The sequence below is a fragment of the Melozone crissalis genome, unplaced genomic scaffold (genome assembly GCF_028551555.1).
Source record: "Melozone crissalis strain CALT ecotype California unplaced genomic scaffold, PUWL_Pcris_2 ptg000063l_1, whole genome shotgun sequence".
Classification (NCBI taxonomy): Eukaryota; Metazoa; Chordata; class Aves; order Passeriformes; family Passerellidae; genus Melozone; species Melozone crissalis.
Genome location: NW_026535841.1, coordinates 11,244,050 through 11,266,154, shown reverse-complemented (window position 1 = coordinate 11,266,154; position 22,105 = coordinate 11,244,050). Strand labels below are relative to the sequence as shown.

General features: G+C 56.2%; 1 protein-coding gene across 1 annotated transcript in view; it reads left to right on the top strand.

Annotated features, from left to right (window-relative positions):
* The window catches only part of FAM222A (family with sequence similarity 222 member A), a 29,013-nt gene extending 6,908 nt beyond the window's left edge, over positions 1-22,105 (top strand). Inside the window, exons 2-3 of the mRNA XM_054289027.1 lie at positions 8,391-8,509; positions 19,645-22,105. Of these exons, the coding sequence (XP_054145002.1) occupies positions 8,428-8,509; positions 19,645-20,852 (1,290 nt within the window). The 5' untranslated portion in view covers positions 8,391-8,427 and the 3' untranslated portion in view covers positions 20,853-22,105. The remainder of the gene's footprint in view (positions 1-8,390; positions 8,510-19,644) is intronic.

Genomic DNA, 22,105 nt, shown 5'->3' with positions numbered 1-22,105 from the left:
ACTCGGGATTCATTAATCAGCTGCTAATGACGGGCTCTGCTGTTCGGTGGGGTATTTGCAGTCTCTCTCCTTGCTCCCCAGGTACCTGCTGGGGATGGGGCTGTGGCAGCTGGTTTGGGGCACCTGTGGGGGGAGCAGGGTGTCCCCCTCAGCCTGGGGACACTCCTGCTGCGCGGGGGGCTCAGTGTGGGACACATCCTCCCTTCTGCTGTTGCCACCCCTGCGATGGGGCAGAGCCTGGAGATGGATGGAGCAGGAGCCTGCTGTGCCCTCCGTGTCCTTCCTGTCCCCTCCGTGTCCTTCCTGTCGCCTTGTCAGGGTTTTACAGCCTGACAGGCAGCGCTGTGGCTGCCTGGGACCACTGGAGCTCATCCCATCACCCACCCATGGGAGCTGGGCTGGGGACATCCCCTGCTTGTCCCCACCGGGAGCCGCTCCTCTGCGCGGGCTATTAACACCCCGCGATGATCATCAGCTCTCGTCGTAATCATTAAGACTATTAGAAAGAAATGTTGGCTCGCAGCTCGTGTCAGACTTTCCGTTCTGCTTTGCAAACGCGCACAATTAATGCCAATCAGGCGGGGGAGGCAGCCAGCTCCGATCCCCGGCTGCTGCTCCCGATCGCGGCTGTCAGCTCCTCTCCCCATCCCGCCTGGTACATTTTCATACAATTGCTATAAACATCTGAGGGGAAACTCCGTGTTCTTCGGCAGCGCTGAGAATTGTTCTCTGTTCCTTTTAATTACTCGGCATTCAGCGGCTCATCCGGCCTCCCGATCTCGGTGGGGGAAAGTAGGGATTTGTAAAACAAATAGAGAAATCTGGAGAGATGCCTTATTTTCCCATTCAGCGGCTGCCTTAGGTTGTCTATGGCTAAATAAGAAAAACCTGTTTAGTTTTCCTTTGTCTTTTTTCTTCCTCCCCCTCCCGAGTTGCTTTCTCCCCCATGAGAACACAGCCTGGTCCCTTTCCCCAGGGAACCCCAAAAGCAGGGTGAGCTTGGGAGAAGGGGGGGAAGAGCTGGAATTACTTGGCCGGATGGTGGAATAATCCTTGTTACAAAAGTACACATCAATTATAAGAATTCCTACAGTAATCTTGGAAATCTATCTTTTCTGCTGAACCAGCTCATTAAAGAGCGCCATTCATTTCCATCTCTCCGGGTGAGAAGGGTTTAAATCTCCAGAGCTTTGTGTTACCAAATAGACTGAGGGTGATGGACTCGCGTTAAATATTAAAAGGAAGAAGTTGATTTTTTATTTTCTTTCCCCTTTTTTTTCCCCCCCAGACCGGCAGTGCAGACAAAGTGGAACGTAAGGAAGGGAGAGTGAGGGGTCCCTGCTCTGAGAAGCTTCCCCAGCTGTTGGTGGGCGACACAGGGCTGTGCTCAATGGGTGCCTTTGAGGACCCCCCACTCCTCCCTTGGCCTGGGGACCCCTCCAGCTCTGGGGAAGGAGGGAGGGAGCCAGGGAGGTTTCCCCAGGCCACCCTGGCAAGCCGCCGAGCCTGCGCCGGAGCCGGCCGTGGCACAGGCAGGGCTTTTGTGTGCCGTGGGCGGCTGTGGGCTGAGGGACGGGCACAGAGCCCCTTTGTGTGCAGCTGTGAGCAGAGCAGGATGTGGGATAGGGCCCAGCCGTGGGGATGGGGAGCTGGTAGCCAGGGATGAGGAGAGGTGGCCGTGGGTGAGGAGGAGGAGCGGGGATGGAGAGCAGCGGCCGGCCGGGGCGGTGTGTGCGCTGCGCCGGGGCTCTGTGCAAACATGTTAATTTGTTTTCTTTCTTGCCTCGCCTTTCAGGGTAATTGGTTGCATTTGAAGCCTTTGTGAAAGCCTTTGATTATAGTAATTTCAGCAGTGCGATCTACCCTGGATTCCTTCGTCAGATTCTTTCACAGCTCCGGCTCTTGGGGCTGTAATTACGGAGCGGAGCGCGCCCGGCTGCCGAGCGTGAGGCAGCTGGACGGGGCACCGTGGCCATGGGGGCACAGGGATGTCACTGCAGGGGACAATCAAACCCCTGGGTGAGGCAGGAGTGAGCCAGGATGGGACAGGAGCTGCGATGGGGAGCTTTGCTCTCTGCACTGCTGAGTTTGTTGGGTCTCTCTGGAGCTATGGGTGCTGCCAGTGCCCATGGTGTGGTTGCCCGTGCTGGAGTTGGCTCCTGGCTTGTTGGGTGTGCCTTTAGTTGCTGCTGCATGGAGCCACTTGGCTTTTCTGCTGGTTGATCCCAGGTCTAAGCTAGAGCTGGGACTAAAGCCCGTGAGCATCCCGAGATCCACGAGGGGCAGCTCCCCAGTCCATGTGCAGGAGGAAGGCACAGCACGACTGTGCCACATCAGTGAGGTTTTGCTCCGAGGAGCTGGTGCCACATCCGAGGGGCCACGTCTGTGCATGTCTGGCAGGACCTGGCAGATCCTGCCCGCCCGCTGCGCGCTGGCCCTGCCGGGACCTCGCTGCACACAGCCAGGGCCGAGCCCTGCCAAAAGCACCGACGGCACCCGAGCGGGGCCCTGACCTTTGCTAACAGGGCTGCTCACCCCCCTTGCTCCTGGCATTTTGTTCCCAGTCCCACGTAATGACCTTCTCGGCAGCGCCGTGCCAGCGTCTGCCACTTGCAATTACCCACGGCTGCTCGGCGCCCGCCGCAGCACGCGGGGCTCCTTCCTCCCCGGCAGGATGGCAGCAGGGTGGAGGATGCTGCACCCTGATCCCGGCTTGGAGAGCCTCAGGAGCCCCCCAAAAAGCACCCAGGGCTCTGGGGTCCTGCCCCGGGGTGCTGGAGGCGCTTGGCTTTCCAGAATCATTATTAACCTGTTCGAGAGCCGTTCCCGCTCGCAGCGAAAATAGATCTTTAATCTCTGCCCAAAATAGCTCATTTGATGAGAGGCCTCCTTAAAGCTGACACATAAATTTAACCAGGCCGCCCGAGCCCTGCGCAGGGACGTCTGCAAATGCTCAGCAGCACTCGAATTGTTGGGGTTTTTTTTTAAAATTCCATCGTTGCGGACACATCTGATACCCTGTTTCTTCCTTAGGGTCTTTGGAAGTGCTCAGGAGGTGATTTGCCGTGCCCTGTCCCAGTTCCTTTCACCTTGCTTGTGAGCAAAAGGTTATTTTGGGGTATTTTTTGATGTTGACTCTCTTGAACAGTCCAAGGGGTTTCTCCTTGCAGCTGCCACAAGAGCAGAAACCTCATTTCTGGATGGGATGGGAGAGACATGAGGTGCTGCTGTAGGATGCCAGCAGTGAGCGTCCTGGTCCAGTGCCACTCTGTCCCTGGCACTGTGCCATGGCTGGTGGGCTCTGTGCCATCCTGGTGTGACAGCAGCCCAAAAAAGTGGGAAATGAGGATGCTCAGGGTGTCACAGCTCTGCTCAGCGCTGGGTCCAGGGCTCGCCCCAGCACCTTCCCAGCATTTCCACAGAAAATGGGCTGGGAGAAGCCACTTGGCTGCTCTGGGTCTCCCCCCCAGCCCCCTACAGTCCCCACATCCCAGCGAGCCCCTGAGCAGCACAATAATCACTTCCAGCATCATTATCCATCGCAAACCCCAGCTTCCAATTTTAATCAGAGGAGCTGGTGTTGCTTTAAGATCTGCAGGTTTTAAAGATCACAAGAGGGGTTAGAGAAAATTACCCTTGACTCTTACATGCTAATGTAATCTCTAACCAGATCTGCAGCACTGCAGCTAAAATTGCTTTTTAGATTAACATTTAATTATTAACAGGGCCCCCTGAAAGGCCCGGGGCTGGAGCACGCGGAGGGGAGCGGATTAGCCGGGCAGGATGAGGGAAGGTCGGGCCAGGGAAGGTCATGGGGTGACCTTTGGTGACAAACTTTGGGTTTTATTTTGCCTGCTGCTCCCCGTGGTTCACAGTGGGGTGACCTTTCTGTGCTCACCCCTTGTAGGGCTGAGCTGTGGCGTTACTGCGTCCCCTCCTCCCTAAATCTGGATGGGAGATGGGTACGGCGGTGCCAGGCAGCAGCACCAGCTTACATGGATTCTCCTCCATCCATGTAAGGACGAGGGACAGGGGTGTTCCCAGTTGTGCTCTGCACACCAGGGGCCAGTGAGGGCTTTTGCTTTGTTTCTCTGGTTGCTGCCAGCCTTGGCCTTGCCCTGTGCTGTCCGTGTGTCTGTCTGGCACTGTCAGGAGCCTCCTGAGCCTCTCCCAGCTGGGTCACCCCTCTCCTCCTGTCCTTGTCCTGGCTTTTGATAGCCAGGGGGTCATGGCCATGGTGTGACTCAAACAGCTTTGCAGCATCCCTGGTCCTGTCCCCCTTTTCTCCCCCAACCCCAAAAGCTCCCTTTTGATAGGATTGCACCCCAATAACACTCGGGGAAGGATCTGGATGTGTTCCACCACAGCCTGGATGGTGACCAAGACCTTGTCCCTCACTGTCCCTGCCCTGCCACAGCTCAGCAGCCACACAGACCCACTTCGGGCTGAGACTTTAAAAGTTCCTTTTTTCTTTTCTCCCCCCCTCCCGTCACATTTTCTTTTATCTAAATCCTCGCCTGCAAAAGCCTCTATCGACAGCTGCGCTGGCCTTATCTCGCGGGAGGGACCTTCGCAGGGCTCTCGGAGGAGATAAGCCCGACTTATCAGCTGCTGATGTCAGAGGAGGTGCCAAACCCTCCCATCACTGGGGCTTTAGACATAGAGGGTGGTGTTTTTTATTAAAGTCACAAAGACCTTGGGCTTATAAATAGTGTGATGTCGAGATGGATTAGCTGGGTGTGAGGCAGGATGGAGTGGTGGGAGAGGTGAAGGATGGAGCTGTGCTGCCCCATCCCTGAAAGTGTCCAAGGTCAGGTTGGACAGGGCTTGGAGCAACCTGGGATAGTGGAAGACATCCCTGTGCTTGGCAGGGAGCGAGACAGAATGGGCTTTAATGTCCCTTCTAACCCAAAACATTTGGTGATTCTATGATGCCAGAGGTATGGGATGTGGGGCTGGGGCTTCTGGGGAACCTTGCTCCAGATGTCCCCAAGATGACCCCACTGTTGGTGGGGCTCCCTGTTGGTGGGGCTCACCCTGTGCCCCAGTGCTGGATGATGGTGGGTCCACGTGCCCAGCCTGGGCAGAGGCCCTGCGGACTGGGGGGCGTTCCAGCAAAACTGCTGAGTGTTGCCTTCCCTGCCACGAAAGAGCCAGAGCAGCTTGAACTAAATCGGATCCTGCTGATTGGAATTAGTTCAAATGCAGATGGAGCTAACTAAGCCGGCGCTAAGCGTTGGACAGCCCAGCGCCCAATTCCCATCAGCTGATTCAGGGGCTTTTCGCAGCGGCATTAGCGAAATGCCACCGTGGCACAGATGCCCATTGTGCCAGGCGCCCACCCGCTCGCCCACGGCCCTTCTGGGCCTTGGGGCTCCCTGCAGGGTGCTGGGGTGGACAGATGGACGCTGTTCTGGGGTTGTGGCACCAGAGCCTTGCCTGTGAAGGTGGGGTGAGGCGCAGCGTAGCTGTCGGAAAAATCATCTGGGCTGCGAGATGCTGGGGCAGCAGCAGGGCCTGAATTAATCTGTGCCTTTATTCAGTTTGGCATGTGGCTGTGATAATCCAAGCCCAGGGTCGGGATGGCTCCAGGAAGGAGTGGGCTGTGCATGGTGGGGCACAGAGAGCAGTGGTGGGGACAAGCTGTGCCAGCGTAGGGCTCTGCTGGGCCCTCAGCTCCTGTGACAGGCGGCATCCACACCCACCCTGTGCCACCACACGGGTTTGGTGACCCCCCGGGTGCTTTCTCAGCCCCACATGCCCCAGGGACCAGCAGGGAACTGATCCACGAGCCGCCCACGCCGCCCGTGTCTGCCGGGGACACGGGTCAGTGTCCCCATGAGGAGCTGCTGGGCGCAGGGAGCGGGTGACGTCCGCCACTAATCGGCCAGATGGTGACACCCGGCGGGACGCCAGCCCTGAGGTCACCACGGAGCTCGGGCTCAGGTACAGCAGGAGCTGGTGCCACCATCCATCTCCTGCATGGTGCTTTGATCAGGGCCACCCTTCAGGGACAAGGATGAGGTGAGAGTGGCAGCTGCCATCATGGAAAATCCGGGATGCCAGCCCTGAGGTCACCGCGGAGCTCAGGCTCTGGTGCAGCAGGAACTGGTGCCACCATCCATCTCCTGCACGGCTGTGGGTGCTTTGATCAGAGCCACCCTTTGGGGACAGGGATGGGGATGAGGTGAGGGTGGCAGCTCCCATCATGGAAAATCCAGGACGCCAGCCCTGAGGTCACTGTGGAGCTCAGGCCCAGGTACAGCAGGAGCCATCATCCATCTCCAGCACGGTGCTTTGATCCGGGCCACCCTTCAGGGACAGGGATGAGGTGAGGGTGGCAGCTCCCATCATGGCAAATCCGGGTGCTGGGCACATTCCCAGAGAGCCAGGGCTGCGTAATGAACCCCGAGTCCCGGCGGGGAGAGGAGAACTCCTGGCAGTCAAGTGCGTTCAGGCTCTGAATAAGAAGCACTTCATTCTCCTTTCAAATTGTATAATTTCTGCCTGATTGTAATGGCATATTTTAAAATTACCAGAAATCGAAGCCAGAAAATGGATACGGCTGCTTTTACTGTGAGCTGCGTTAACAAAGGATATGTAATGCATGAAATAAAAACACCTCCCTGCCCCCCTCCTTTTTTTTTTTTAAGACAGTAATAGGAGAAAATTGGTTTTGAAACTGAATAAAAGTCCCTTTCAGAGGAAATCATTTCTTTCAGGGTACCTTTGCTGAAAGTAAAATAGTGAATAATGAAAGGTGGTTACATGATTGTCTTTCATTTAGAGAGCGCGAGGACAGATGGAATCTGGGAGAAATGCACGATTGGAATAATTGCATGGTAACAAGGCGCTTGTTGTGAAATTAGTATCTTAAGAAAGTAGTGAAAAAGGCTTTTACTCATGAATACTTCATTATTAGGAGAAAACAGCACAATTTGGGTTCTCCAGACACCTGCTCGGTATTAGATGACTTCCTCCCCTCCTCCTCCTCCTCTTCCTCCTCCTCCTCCTCTTCCTCACACCTTTTCCCGACGAGTCTCTCCTTGTCCCTGGTTTGCTGGGGGAGTCAGGGTGAGACCCTGAGCCTGATGAGCCCAGCTGAGGCGTGGATGCCCTGCCTGGATCCCATCCTGGGGGTTATCCCAGAGCGTGGCGGAGGGCACAGAGCAGGAGCGAGCAGCACAGGTCCCATGGTGGCTGTGAAGGTGTTTTAAAGGGTGACATTTAAACCAGCAGAGCTTGGAGAGCGCCGGGCAGAGCTCAGGGAGCATCAATCCATGCTTTGTTTCCTGGTGCTGATGGTCACGGGCTCTGCCAGAGGCCACACCACGTGCCTGAGGCCACCACGTCATTCCCCTGCACTGGGACATGCGGGAATCATCGTGGATGGCTGCAGGAGGGCACGATTCCCGCACGAGGGAGAAGATGGAGTGATGGACCCAGCAGTGACACCATCCACGATGTCCACCTGTGACCCCCAGCCAGCTATGAACGTTCAGCCAGAGAGCAACAGCGCAGGAGCTGCAACGCTGGTGGATGGGCTCCATGCCCGCTTTTCTGCTGCTCCTGCCCACGTCTCCCTGCCCTCTCCGAGTGGGAATATCATCCCTGTGCCAGCTGGAGCAGTGGGAGGGTGTCAGCAGCAACTGGTTGTACCTCAGGGCCCCGTCTGGGGACGGATGTACAATGAGCAGCACCGCGGTGACGGCGGCTTGGGCCTGGCCCCTCCTGCTTTTGTCGAGCAGATTTTGATGCCAGCTGGGAGCAACATCCCAGGACCCCGAGTGGGATGTTAGCACTGTCTTTCCCCAGCCTTGACTGGGGTCACTCCGTGCCAGGAGGCACCGGCTGGCGCGCCTGGCACCGCCACGACGCCTGGCACCGCCACATTCCCGTTGGGAAGGGCGGGAAGCTCCGCAGGAAGCGCAAACCACCCGCCGAGACCTTCATATTTATTTTATATACATCCCTATTCACTCCAGGCTTTCAGAGCTGGTTGTTTATCTCCAGAGCAGCGACGGCACTGAGTGCTGGGGAGCTGCACGGGGGCGGTGGTGGCACGGGGGTGGTGGCAGGAGGTAGTGGCACAGGGTGGTGGGAGGGGTGGTGGCAGGGTGGTGGTGGCAGGGGTGGTGGCAGGGGGGTGGTGGCAGGGTGGTGGTGGCACGGGGGTGGTGGCAGGGGTGGTGGCAGGAGGTGGTGGCACAGGGTGGTGGCAGGGTGGTGGTGGCAGGGGTGGTGGCAGGAGGTGGTGGCAGGGTGGTGGTGGCAGGGGTGGTGGCAGGGGGGTGGTGGCAGGGTGGTGGTGGCACGGGGGTGGTGGCAGGAGGTGGTGGCACGGGGGTGGTGGCAGGTCCCTGGCTCACCGTGTGTCTCCTCTCTTGCAGGGCGTGGGGCGGCAACGCCCGCAGGGAAGCCCAGACCATGCTGGCCTGCCTGCAGAGGACCCAGAACCCCCCGGCCCAGCACCTCCCCTGCCCCAACAAGGCGCTGGAACCACGCAAGTGTAAGTGCCCCGGGGGCGGGCGCCCGCTTTGATGCTGTTTCCCTTATTGAAAAAGACATTTATTTAACCGATAATTAAAAAGAGCAGGAGAAGCGGGGAGGAGGAAGGAGCCAAGATAAGCAAATTAAATTGGGTACTGTGGTTGATAAGTCCAACTTCAGCAAACGTTGCAGGGCTGCCTGGGAAGCGTGGCGGCAGCAGAGGATGGTGCAGCCGGCCCCCCAAACCTCCCCAGCCCTTCCCCCCATAATTACTTTCCCCGTTTGTGCTGCAGCTCGCCTTCCCCAGGAGCTGGCCTTTCAGATAAGCTGTAAACTAGTTACATTAAAATGGGATCCAAAAGGTCACTCCAGCAAAGCACCTGTCTCTCCCAGCCTTTGTCTCTCAATCCAAACCGTGATTAAATGTATATTTAATGAGCCTGCTTTAGGCAGGCGTGTTTGACCTCCCCGGCTGGGAAAGACGCATTAAGATTCTCAAGTGATGAATGTGTGTTTTAAAGAGGGGAGTGGATATTTTTCTGCTGGTCTCAGTTGGATTTTTAAACATTGCTGGCTGAAGACAAATCAGCTGCTAAAGCTCTGCTTGTTAGGCTGTGACAGCCCCCGGGTGTTTGTTTAATGAGCTGGATTTTCCTGTAGATGTTGTTTTTTTTTTCCCCTCTACCTGGGCACCCTGAGCAGCCAGGTGAGCTGGGCGTGGGGTTTGGGCGAGCTGGGCATGGATTTTGGATGATGCTCAGCATCCCTGGGGACCCACAGCATTGCACTGCCAGCCAGGAGGGTTGTTTATCCCTGGAAGTTCTTTTATCCCTGAAACTTATCATGTTCATGGCCATGGACAGGGCTTGGAGCAGAAGGTGTGCCTGCTCGTGGCAGAGTGGGGGAAGTGAGTGATCTTTAAGGTCACTTCCAACACAAACCATTCTGGATTCCATGATTTTTTGTGTGAAGCTCCCCAGTGGCCAGCACAGGGAATAGGGCAGCCATGCCAGAGGTGGGGTTTTGGGCACCCAGGTGTCACAGTGCAGGAAAGGAAGTGTGTCTGGAAGGAAAAAGGATGCTGCAAAATTAGGGAAAAAAAGGAAAAAGGATGCTGCTCTTGTAAAATTATTCGTAATCCGTCACGCCTGAGCATTGCGGCAGCACGGGGCTGGTGAGAGGTGTCCAGCTGCTGGAGCACCTCCTGTCCATGGAATAATGAGCCCAGCCATGCCCACATGGTCTGAGACCCACGGGCAGGATGAGCCTGATGGGGTTTTCTGGAGACTGGAGGCGTTCAGCATTGAGAATCTCTGTGTGAGCTCACTGTGCTCCTGAGGTCAGGATACACCTGCTGGTCCCCACAGCATTCCCAACAGAGCTAAGGACCAGCTCAGCTCATGGAACAAAGCCCAGAGGCGCCTTCCTGCTGGGGGGCTGGTGCTTTCTAGCATTTCCCACCCTGCCATAGGTGCTGGAATAAGGAGGGTTTGGGAAGCAGGAGCTTTTATGTGGTGTCACATACAGTGCCATGGATGTGACACTATATGTGTGAAGCATCTCTCACTGGATGTGAGGGATCCTTCTGGATAAACTGCCTGTGTCCTGGGAGGGTCCCAGCCCCAGGATCCCAATGCTCCTGGAGTTGTGCCAGTGGGATGAGGGCAGAGGTTTGACCCCTGGCAGTGCAGGGTACCCTGGACACAGTTTTTGACTGGTCTCACCCCATCCCTCAGGCAGCACTGTGCTCACCTGAGATCTCCAAGAGATTTGTGTCCCCTGGGAGGGGTGGCAGCAGCCAAGCTCCTGCCCAGGCCCCCACGCTGCACTCACCACAGGCTGCCACCAGCCAGGTCACCTTAATCAAAGTTTAGCTGCCCGTACGTTTCCGCTCATTACGGGCAAAGCCGGCACGTCTCGCTCCTCGCTGCCTCCTGCCAGCGCAAATTAAATTGCAGGTGACATCCAGGGCCACGCATCTGGCTTGGAATACAATTTTCCCTTCCTTATTTATGGCACCTGTGGGGGAAGCAGGGTGGAGGGGCTGGGAGCAGGCGCGGGGCTGCCACCGGAGCGCCCGCCGGGGACTCGGCGCGGAGAGCGCGCTCTTCAAACCAGGCGCAATTTACAAGTGCCTCTGATTACTTAATTTGCTCCTGAGTATCTCAGTAATTATCTTTATGGGTCTTATTTCTGTCCTCTGGCATTGTTTCTGTCGATATTAAATGAGTCTGGCTCTCGGCACGTTGGCCGTCTGGCCCGGCACCACTGTGAAATCCTATTATCCCGCCCGCGCCGCTGATTAATTTTGGTATTAATTTCACGTAAAAGGTGAGCTGACTCATTTTCCTGCCCATGCAGGGAGCTGCTGGTGCCTTCACCCCTCGGTTCTGCCCCTGACCTTTCCTGCTGATTGTTGTCCCCCCATCTCTGTGCCTCCCACATTGGTGTAGCTGCATCCCAGTGGGTCTGGAGCATCCCACAAAATCCATCCTGATAAAGCTGGAGGTGACTTTGCTGCTGTTGCCAGTGGTATTCCCAAGGCAGTTCCATAGGAACTATGCCTTGAGGAGGATGCAGGAAGGTGCCAGAGCCCTTCCAGCCCTGCCTGTACCTCCCTCTCCAGCAGAGCAGCAGGAGCCTGCAGAGCAGCAGCATCCTCAGGAAAATATCACGTCCAATTAACTCCAGCAGCCTGGTCCCTTTTGATTTTATCCTGGGCACATTACAGGAATCTGAGCTTTATTTGAATTATAAATCAAATAATGCCCCTCTCAGCTTGGCCAAACTCTTGGGTTGCTCCCACGATCTCACTCAGCAGTCACGGAGCAGTGGATGGTATTTAATGAAATGTTGTATTCCACGTGCCCTCCTCCAGCCAGCCTGGGGCTGAGAGTGTGGCAGGGAGCAGGATGCCCCCTATGGCTGCCCCTGGATCCCTGGAAATGTCCCAGGCCAGGTTGGACAGGGCTTGGAGCAACCTGGGACAGTGGAAGGTGTCCCTGCCCATGGCAGGGGTGGACTGGATGAACTTTAAGGTCCCTGCAACCCAAACCCAAACCAGATTCTTTCACCATTCACATTCTCCATGCCAGGGGGTCCCACAGGAGCTGTCACCTCAGCCCCATGGGGACAGTGTAATAAATGGCTCTTTGGGGGTGGCACAAACCCTCACAGGGTATTTAATACTCTCCCTGGGTATTTAAACACTAACGAGGAGATGGCCCTAATGAGAGGTGATGGCCAGGGCTCCCTGCCAGGGCCTCAGCTCCAGGGTCACCCACAGCTCTCCCTGCACCTGTGGGGACTCTAATCAGTGATAAACAGTTAATTGCACACGGGATGAGGCCCCATTTAATGGCCTCTCGTTACCCAATTCTGCTTGTTCCAAGGGCATTTTCATTAGAGTGGCTGCAGCGAGGCTTTGCTTTTGTACACACCCATAAAATATCATTTTAATTTCATGAGGGGTTACACATGAGTGAAGTAAGATTAATTCTTTCATTTTCAGTTTCTGCAAGGGATCGGTTAATGATGGTTCTGTGTATTTATATACGTGCCATAAAAAGGAGTTCAATTAACTGCTGGGCCCAAAATGTGCTGTTGACTTGGCACTTTCCCTGCCAGGAATTGCTGCAAAAACACTTTTCCATTGGTCATGTGTGGGGATGGAGGGAGCTGCTCAGTGCCCATCTCCTGCCAGGTCAGAGCCCTGGATTTGGGGTGGCTTTGGCTGGTAATGGTGCAGTGCACAAGATTTGGTTTGTGTCCAAACTTCCCAGGATTGTGATGGTCCATTGGCCACAGAGCAGTGGCAGACCCCAGGATGGGGCACCCTGCTTTGGGGGTGCCCACGCTGTTCCTCTCAGCAAGTACAGAACCTGTGTCTTAAATTAATTAAAGTATTAATTGGCGGTGGATGAGTGAGCAGAGGGGCTGGGGATGAGCTGCAGGGCCAACAGTGGTGGTGGGGTCCCCTCCTGATGGCATCAGGGCTTCTGAGAGGTGGCACTGGGATGGCATTGGGGTGGCAGTTATGTTGGGGTGGCCTCAGGGTGCCTTTGGGGTGGCTTTTTAGGGCTCTGTTGGCTTCAGATGGGTGGCACTGGGGTGGCAGTTGTGTTGGGTGCTTGGGCAGCGTTGGGTAGCATATAGGTGACATTAGGGCAGTATTGTGGCAGCATCAGCTGAGGTGGCACTTGAGTATCATGAGTGTGGCATCAGGGCAGTATTCAGGTCCACTGGGACAGCATCAGGATGGCTTTGGGGTGACACTGAGGTGACAGTGGGACAGCACCAGGCTGGCTTTGGGGTGGCACCGGGGCATCCTCGCGCAGGGGCACGGTGTCTGTGGTGGCTGTGGTGGCACAGAGCACGGTGCCTGTGCAGGGCTAATACCTCGTGGAGGAGACAAATGGGAAGTGACACGTGTGTGTGTAGACGGGTATTTGTGGTGACGCTTTGACTGCAGATAATAAAGTGCTCGCCCCGAGGTGATCCAATTCAGCAGCCGCCTCGGCAGAGCCGCGCGCGACGAGGGGGAGAAGAAAGGGGAGGAAGAAAGGCCCGTCTGAAATGACATGTCAGCCTAAAAAGGGAACGTGTTAACGGATGAATATCTGGGGACGGCGAGCCCGGCGCTTCCCTTTGTGCTTTGTCATGAATTTTGTTGTCTTTGCAGATTCCGGCGCCGCCGCCGCCGCGCGGGGTTTGCCACCTACGGTTATTCAGATGGATTCCTCCCGCTGTTATTGCTGGAGCTGGGTTAATTTAAGCCCCCAGAGCTGGGGTTTGTCTCAGCTCCTGGCACTGGGGATGCTCCCCATCAGGGCTGGGGGGGTCCCACAGTTGGGGCTGTGCTGTGGGGACACAGTGATTTTGGGGACATGAGTGGTGTTGTCCCTTCAGTGATGGGGAGGGCAGGCAGGGACCCCCATGGCACCGCTGCACCACCCATCCTGGGGACACTGCCACCACTCTGTGCCACCCATCCTGGGGACACTGTCACCATAGAAACTGCTCTCATGCAGGCTGGGAGGGCTGGGGGATGTGGCAGCCACCCAACCCGCCTGGAGCAGGGGGCACAGTGCCCACAGCACCCCCAAAAAACCACATGGCTGCTCTCCCCCTGCACCCCCCCATGCCCACCCTGCTCTGGGCAGGGCAGCATCCCCCAGGCACCCCCCAGCTCCATCTGGGACCCCCTGGAATGTGCCCTGCCCTTGGCTGGGGTCACTGGTTCCATGTGCCAGCTGTGCCAGGCTCGGCCCTCCAGGGCAGCCAGATCCTGCCAGGCAGCTCTGCTGCTTGGGGCACAGACCCAAAACTTGAAGGACTGTCTTGATTTGTTAAACGTAGCAGCTTTTGTTTGTTTTCTTGCAAGTGTTTTCCAAATATTGAGGTTTCTTCCAAGTGTTTTGCAAATATTTAGGGTTTAGCTTTTACAAAATCTGTTCCCAGCGCGGCAGGCGGAGAAAAAGGGGATTTTTGATGCTTTTTGAAGCTTGGAAGGCATTGGGATTGCCTTGCTGCGAGGGGAACAGGGATCCTGGTCCCAAAGCTGGGGACGAGCTCTCTGCTCTCACAGAATTTAATTCATTTAGAGGCTGCAGCACTATTATTTTTTAATAAGAGCCATTGGCAGGGCTGCTCAGGTCCCCAGTGTGCTCCTGCCTCCTCCCAGCATCGCTGCCCTTCCCACCCCTCCTGCCCCTGTGCCAATTAAAAACCCAGCCTAATTGCTGCCCTTCTGCCCTGCCAGCTCAGAGAGGCCGGGCAGGAACAAGGCAGGAGCTCAGGGCTGGAAATGCCAGTGATGTTCTGGAAGAATGGCAGGGCAGGGCAGGATGGAGGGTGAGGATGAGCAGGGAGGGTGAGGATGAGCAGGGAGGGTGAGGTTGGGTAGGATGCTCAGGGCTCCAGGAAAATTCCCCTTCCCAGGGTGAATGTGGCAATAGGACCACATGAAGACAGAGCTGGGAAAGACACTTTCCTTAAGCTGATTTTTGAGGTTGAGCCCTCCATTGCAGCTTTTTTCCCATCTGAAAAAGGGGCGAAAAGCCTTTTCCTTTGGGACCACGGGGAAGGCCAGGCCCATCCCCTGCTCAGGGAAGCTTCCAGCCAGCCCCACGTCGCCTTCGGCAGCTTTATAAAGATTCCCCGCCGAGATTACTCCTTTCATTTATTGCAAAATATTGTAGCGCCTTCGATGTGTAAAAATAAGGATTGTCCCATCTTATCTGGGAAGGAATGGGGGGAGGGAGGGAGCAGCACGTGTCTCTCGTGCTGCTGTTAACCACTGAGGTGCCACATCCCCTCTCAGCTTCTCCCTGAGCAGTCCTCGCTCAGGGCTGTGATCCCCAAATTGTTCCTTCTGTGCACCCAAACATCCTCATGCTCCCCATCCCCATCCAGAGCTGGGCAGCTGCCAGGCACTGCAGCCTCGTGGCACAAATTAAAGGCACAAATTGCTGGTGCCCGTGCTCATCATCATCCAGGGAAGAGGGAGCCCAGCCAGGGATGTTGTTCCAGCACCATCCTGGGGGACACACAGGCACCTGGAATGTGGGAGCAGAGTGGAGCTTCCTTCTGTGTGCTGAGTGTCCATCCTGCCCTTCCTGGTCCTTCCCAGTACTGAGCATCCTTCCTGGTAGTGAGGATCCACTCTGTCCTTCCTGGTTCTAAACATTCCTCCTGATCCTCAACATCCTTTCCAGGATTGAGCATCCTTCCTGGTCCTGAGCATCATTCCTCTCCAGGATGCTCCATCTGGGCATCCTTCCTGGTGCCATTTTAATCCCACAACTGCTTTACCCAATTTAAACCAAGCTAACCCCGATTAATTTCCCCTCCCTCCTTTCTTCCCATCTTCCTTTTTTTCCCTAGACCTTGTGGGCTGTGGCTCCAGCCAGGTGTGCTGTGGGGGTCCCTGGGGACACCAGGGGTCAGAGGAATGCAGGGATGAAGGGAATACTGTGAATATGGGGGATTTGGGAGATGCAGGGAATGCTGCATGTGTGAGTGATGCCAGCAGCAGATGGGCACATTTGAGGAGGTTTTCAGAGAGGTTTCTCCCACCTCTCCTACCCTTCCTGCAGCCACCCCTGCTCCCTGTTGGACATTTTGCCTCATCCTGCTGCTCTGGGCACAGCAGGGCTGGAGCTCCCTGCTCCATAAACCAGAGGTTTATCCCAGACCGTGGCCCCAGCGGGGTCTGGGATTTACATCTGTGTCTGGGACTGGGTTTGGTGGCCAATTTGCTAAAGTAAAAAGTTGTTTAGCTGGAGGCATAATCTCATAAGCCCATGCTGCCATTAGCTGGGGTCTCCTCGCTGCCTTGGCTTTCCAATAATGCTCCAAGCAGAAGCTCAGAGCAATATAAAAAGCCATCGGATTATTACTGCGGGCGATGCATTTTCCATTTACAGTAATAAAATACCGAAGAAACAAAACAATTTAAAATTCCAATAAAATTCAAACCAAATCTTCGGCTGCTGAGCAGATTCAATTATTTAGCCGTTATTGAGTGCAGGCTGGAAAAATAGAGCAGGTCAGGGAGGGAGGGGGGATCCTGGGCAGGGAGGGGGGTGCAGGATGCATCCCATGGGAATGCCAGTGAGGGAGGGAGCTGGGAGGAGGCAGGGAAGGAGCTGGGAGGAAGAGCAGGTCGCTGGCAGTGCCTGGGGTGGGTTTAGGATGGTAAGAGGTGGTGATGGCTGTGCCAGCACCCAGGGGCTGTGTTTGGTGTGGGTTTAGGGATGGTAAGAGGTGATGATGGCTGTGCCAGCAGCCAGGAGATCGGCCATGCATCCCCGACCTGCAGGCTGTGATGCTCCAGGTTCAGGAGGAGATGGACACAGAGGAAAAACAGCGAGAGGCAGTGTTGGGTCTGGCTCCAGGTTCAGGAGGAGGTAGACAGGGGGGACAAACAGCGTTCCAGGTTCAGGAGGAGATGGATAAGGGGGACAAACAGTGATCAGCAGTGTTGGGATGCATTTTCTCGCTGAAGGATGCTCGGGCTCTGATGCTCCAGGTTCAGGAGGAGATGGACACAGAGGACAAACAGCTCTCCAGGTTCAGGAGGAGATGGACAGGAAGAAAAAACAGCAAGAGGCAGTGTCGGGGCTGGCTCCAGGTTCAGGAGGAGATGGGCACGGAGGACAAACAGTGTTCTAGGTTCAGGAGCAGATGGAATGGAGGACAAACAGCGAGCGGCAGTGTCGGGACTGGCTCTGATGCTCCAGGTTCAGGAGGAGATGGACAGGAAGGACAAACAGTGCTGCAAGTTCAGGAGGAGCTGGACAGAGAGGAAAAACAGCGAGAGGCAGTGTTGGAGCAGGCTCCAGGTTCAGGAGGAGATGGACAGGGAGGACAAACAGTGAGTGGCAGTGTTGGGGCTGGCTCTGATGCTCCAGGTTCAGGAGATGGACACAGAGGACAAACAGCAAGAGGCAGCGTCAGGGCTGGCTCCAACGCTCCAGGTTCAGGAGAAGAGGGACAGGAAGGACAAACAGCGAGCGGCGGTGTCGGGGCCGGCTGCGCCCGCCGGTGGCTCGGGCCAGTTTGCATCCCACAGCAATTAGGGCCCCTGGAAAGCAGTAATTACTGCCGGGAGCGGCAGCGCCGCCGGCAGAGCGGCTCTCTGTAATTTTCCCGGCGGGGGTGCACTGCGTCACCCTGAGATGTGACAACACAACCGAGTCGGTGCCTTGTCACATCCAACGCAGCTGGAGCGAGGAGGCGACAAAGGCTGCGGCGGGCACGCGCCCCGGCTGGCGGGTGGCAGTGCCCTCGGATCCAGGCTGGGATCCAGGCTGGGACCCAGGCTCGGATACAGGCTCAGATCCAGGCTGGGATCCAGGCTGGGACCCAGGCTGGGACCCAGGCTCGGATACAGGCTCAGATCCAGGCTGGGATCCAGGCTCAGATCCAGGCTCAGATCCAGGCTCGGATCCAGGCTGGGATCCAGGCTGGGATCCAGGCTGGGATCCAGGCTCAGATCCAGGCTGGGATCCAGGCTGGGATCCAGGCTGGGATCCAGGCTCGGATCCAGGCTGGGATCCAGGCTCGGATCCAGGCTCGGATCCAGGCTGGGATACAGGCTCGGATACAGGCTCAGATCCAGGCTTGGATCCAGGCTGGGATCCAGGTTTGGATCCAGGCTGGGATCCAGGCTCGGATCCAGGCTCAGATCCAGGCTCAGATCCAGGCTCAGATCACCCTCTTGTCCGTGGCACAGGGCTAGCCCTAAAGTGTCACCTGTAGCCTCAGTGCTTGGCGACAGGGTTTTGGTTATCCCTATCAGGGAGCCCTCGTGACCACAGGTGACACCATCTCCTTCCCTCCCTCTTGTAACAGCTCCTTGGTTTTTTAATATTTTCTTCTCAGAAAGGAACATTTTCCACAGAATGGGCTCATTAAGGATTCTGCAAGTGTCACCAGCTAATTAGTGTCATGTTAATTGAGTATTCACGATGCTGCCACCTCCAAGGACAGTGGTGCTGGCATGAAGGGGAATGCAGATGTGCGTGCTGTGCCGTTCCATGCCGTGCCATTCCATGCTGTGCCTCTGGGCAGAGGGGTCCCATTCTCAACCCCCTGCAGTTACTGGGGATTTCCCATGCCCAGCAGAGCCCCCTCAGTGCCCTGCTGGCCCTGCAGGATCTTCCCAGGGCTGGAGGCTCAGTGTCTGGGATGTCCTGGTGCCACACGTCCTCACGTGTCCTGCCAGAAGGAGCTGCAGGTGCTGTTCCTCCCGTGTTCCGACAGCTCCTCTAAATCCTCCTCAAAGGCACTGCTTTTAATTGGCTTAATACACCTGTTAATGACAATGTCTATTTAAGACACCTGTAAAAATCCCATAATATCAGCTTAATGGGAGCAATGGCTGGCACAGGTGCTGCGTCCTGCCTGGGCAATTACTGCCCTGATGGAGAGCATGGGGAGCACGGAGAGTGGCCATGGATGGAGAGCATGGAGAGCAGCCACAGCCTCGCTGCTGTGTCCCCCTGCTGCTGCTGGCAGCAGGGGTGATGTGGAGAGTCACAGATTCCAGTGCATCCCTCCTGCTGAATCCTGGTTTTAGCCAATGCCTGGTTCATCCTGGCATATCAAAGCCATGGAAATGTCACTCAGAGTGGGACTAGGACAGGCAATTCCCTCATAGGGAATGTGGAATGTACCCAGAGGTGCAGCTCTTCCGTGGTGACTTTGCCACCCAGGATGTGGTGGCATCAGGGGTTGCTGATGCTGGTGGCGTCGGGAACTGAGTGCTCTAGTTACTACTGAACTGCCTGGGAAGGCTGGGCCTCCCCAAACCCTTCAATTTTGCCATCTCTTCCTTGCAAAACCTTCCTCTGGGCATGCACCAGCTCTGGTATTCCCATTGTGCCATAGACATCCCTTGGCAGGGCTGGGAATTTTGGGAACCAGCTGGGAACCAACCCTCATTCCCATGTTCCGACGTGTACGTGCACGTGCCTCTGTGTGTGTGTGTGTGTGTGTGAGTGTGTGTGGAGATTTTAAACACCTAATTTATTCCATCTATTAGATAGATTTTGTAGATTTAATCATTTTCACAGTTGGTGGCTCATTGGATACTCAAGATAAACTCCAAATGAAAGTATAATGGGAACGACAAATGAGTTTTCACACCAGAATGGCAGAAACTTGCTCAGGAAAGAGTTTGAAAGGAACAAAACTATATACATATATAATTTTTTTTTCTGCAGTGGCTTTTGCTGACTCCAGTAGGTTACCACAGTTAATTTCACCAGTTTTGTTCATCTGTAAAATTGCATAAAAGTGACATTTTTGTGCTCATTATAGGAACTGCTGATTTATGGCTGGTAAATGCAATGCTTTTCCATTTTTGGTGAGGTTCTCGTAGCAGCGCAAAGCACCCATGAAATTGCTTGTATAATGTAGTTTAAATCCAATCTCAGAGAAAGATTCCCCCGTTGGGTAAAGTGACATTTCCATTCTCCACACCGAGTTTATTTTAGGCCACTTACAAGTGACTCCCGTCAGCGGGAGGGGACAGCTCGGTGCCGTGACCTGGTTTCTGCCTGGAGAGGTCTTGGGGAGGATGGTGGGAGGATGGTGTTGGGGTGCTGGGTGCTGGCACTGGATTCACCCCAATCTTTGCCCCCGCAGGCGAGACGGCCCCCATGCATTCCCCGCGCTACCCCAGCCCCGCCGAGCTGGACGCCTACGCACAGAAGGTGGCCAACAGCCCGCTGACCATCAAGATCTTCCCCACCAACATCAGGGTCCCCCAGCACAAGCACCTTAACCGGACGGTGAACGGCTACGACACCACGGGGCAGAGGTACAGCCCCTACCCGCTGCACGCCGGCGGCTACCAGGGGCTGCTGGCCATCGTCAAAGCCTCCGGCAAAAGCGTGGTGAAGAACTCGGAGGGGAAGCGGACTAAGCTCTCGCCCGCCCAGGTGGGCGTCGCTCCCTACCCCGCCTCAAGCACTTTAGCTCAAGGTCCCTCCTGCGCCGGGCAGCTGAGCTACCACGGCGGCCAGAAGCAGCTGGAGGGTCCCGTGCCCCCCAACGTGACGGTGGCGGCCTCGGTGCTGCCGCTGGCGGGCAGGAGCCTGGCGCTGCCGCCCTCCAACCTGCCCTCCATCCAGAGCATCATCTACCAGATCAATCAGCAGTGCCAGGCGCAGGGTGCCCAGCCCGGCTGCCCGGCCGTCGTGGCCGCCCACCCCAGCCCTGCCAAGCACGGCGCCTTCGCCCCCGGCTACGGCGGCACCGCGCTGCCCGAGTGCCGCAAGGGCGCCGAGCTGGCGCTGGGCTCCAACCCGGCCGCCGCCCTGGGACCCAAGGCGGGCGTGTACCCCGAGGGCATGGACTACCTGGTGTGGCAGCAGAAGCAGCAGCAGCAGCACCTGCGAATGTACAGCGGGGGCAGCGGCGGCGGCGGGGCGCTCAGCAAATCCCCCGAGACGTGCGCGGGCGCCTCGCGGCCCTACGGGCTGGGCGGCGCCGCCGACAAGGTGAGCTCGTCCCCCTTGAACTGCATGCACGGCAACTTCGCGGTGGGGCAGTACTTCGCTCCCCCCTGGAACAGCATCCTGGTGACCCCCAACAGCGACTGTTACAACCCACCGGAGCTGGGGGCCGCGCCCCGCGAGCTGGGGGTGCCCCCGGGCGAGGGGCTGCCCAGCAAGACCCTCTGCAATACCTCCATCCTCAGCAGCAGCCTCCAGTCCCTGGAGTATCTCATCAACGACATCCACCCGCCCTGCATCAAGGAGCAGATGCTGGGCAAGGGCTACGAGACCGTGTCTGTGCCAAGGCTCTTGGACCACCAGCACGCCCACATCCGCCTGCCCGTCTACAGATAAGGGACGGATGCTGCTCTTCCCAAACCCAGGGCGAGGACTTTGGCGCGAGCTGCGGGTGCCGGACCGCGGCGGCGAGGGCGGGGGGACAGGGAGGGGGACGCGGGGCTGGCTGCTGAAAGGGCTCCCGGGACACTGGCGTTGCACCGGGGTCCCCAGACTGGACAGGCCCGCGACCCGCTGGAAGCCGAAGGACCGCTTGTCTATATAGCTCAGAAATCATTTTATCTCCACGAATGTGAACAGGGAATTGCTACGAGTTGCTGCTATCCAGGGAGGGGAGGCTCTGCTGCTGTGCCGTGCCCCCCAGAGCGGGGCAGAGCCTGGGAGGCTCCAGGGTGGGTCCCAGCCCAGTGTGCGGCTGGGAGGCTCCGTGGTGGCCGGTGCTGGCCTGGCAGCTGTCCAGGAGGCTCCACAGTGGCCTGTCCTGGCACAGGAGGCTCCGTGGTGGCCAGTGCCAGCCTAGAGGTGGCCGGTCCCAGCCCGCCGTGTGGCCGCAGGGAGCTGGCGCCTGACCTGTAGCTGAAGTCCGTAACTTGCACTGCTTTGATTAAAGCTAATAACTGGGGACAGTCTGGAGGCTATTTAAGAAAAACACTTGAAAACTTGAACAGATTTTTTGGTTTTTTTAATTTTGATTTTTTTTTTTTAGTTGACTAGGCTGTACATCTACGTGTTGGCTGCTACAGAGTCTCCTCCCACCCTTCTTCCTCCTCATCCTCCTCCTCTCACCCGGCCCCACAGTGGCCACGGCTCCTATTCCCACTCAGCCAGGAGGTTGGGGACCCCCTCAGCCCCTCTCTCCTGGGAACCCCTGGCTCTCACACTTCCAGGCTGTTTTATTTCCCCCCTTACTGTCAGTTCTACCTTGGTTCTGGGTCGCGGTACTGGGGCGCTCACATACCTCCTTTTTTTTTCTCTTTCTTTTTTTTTTTTTAAAAAAAAACAACCCAAACAATTCCAAAATTATTATGGTCCGTTATTCACTCTGTGTAATTCTGTGTTTAATAGATTTGTTCATTTACAAAAGGCTCCTCACCACGAAATACAAAGTGTTTTGATGTTTAAAGGTAAAAGAAGAATAATATCCCGATGAAACCCAAGGTGATTGTGCTCGGAAAAGAGGTACTGTATCCCTGAAAGCCTGTTCAAGCACTAAGTGCATTTACAAATCTCTGAGAATGTTTTTTTTTTATACTAAAATTGACCATTATATTCTACTGTGAGAAGTGCTGGCTGCACTATATTGTTTTAAA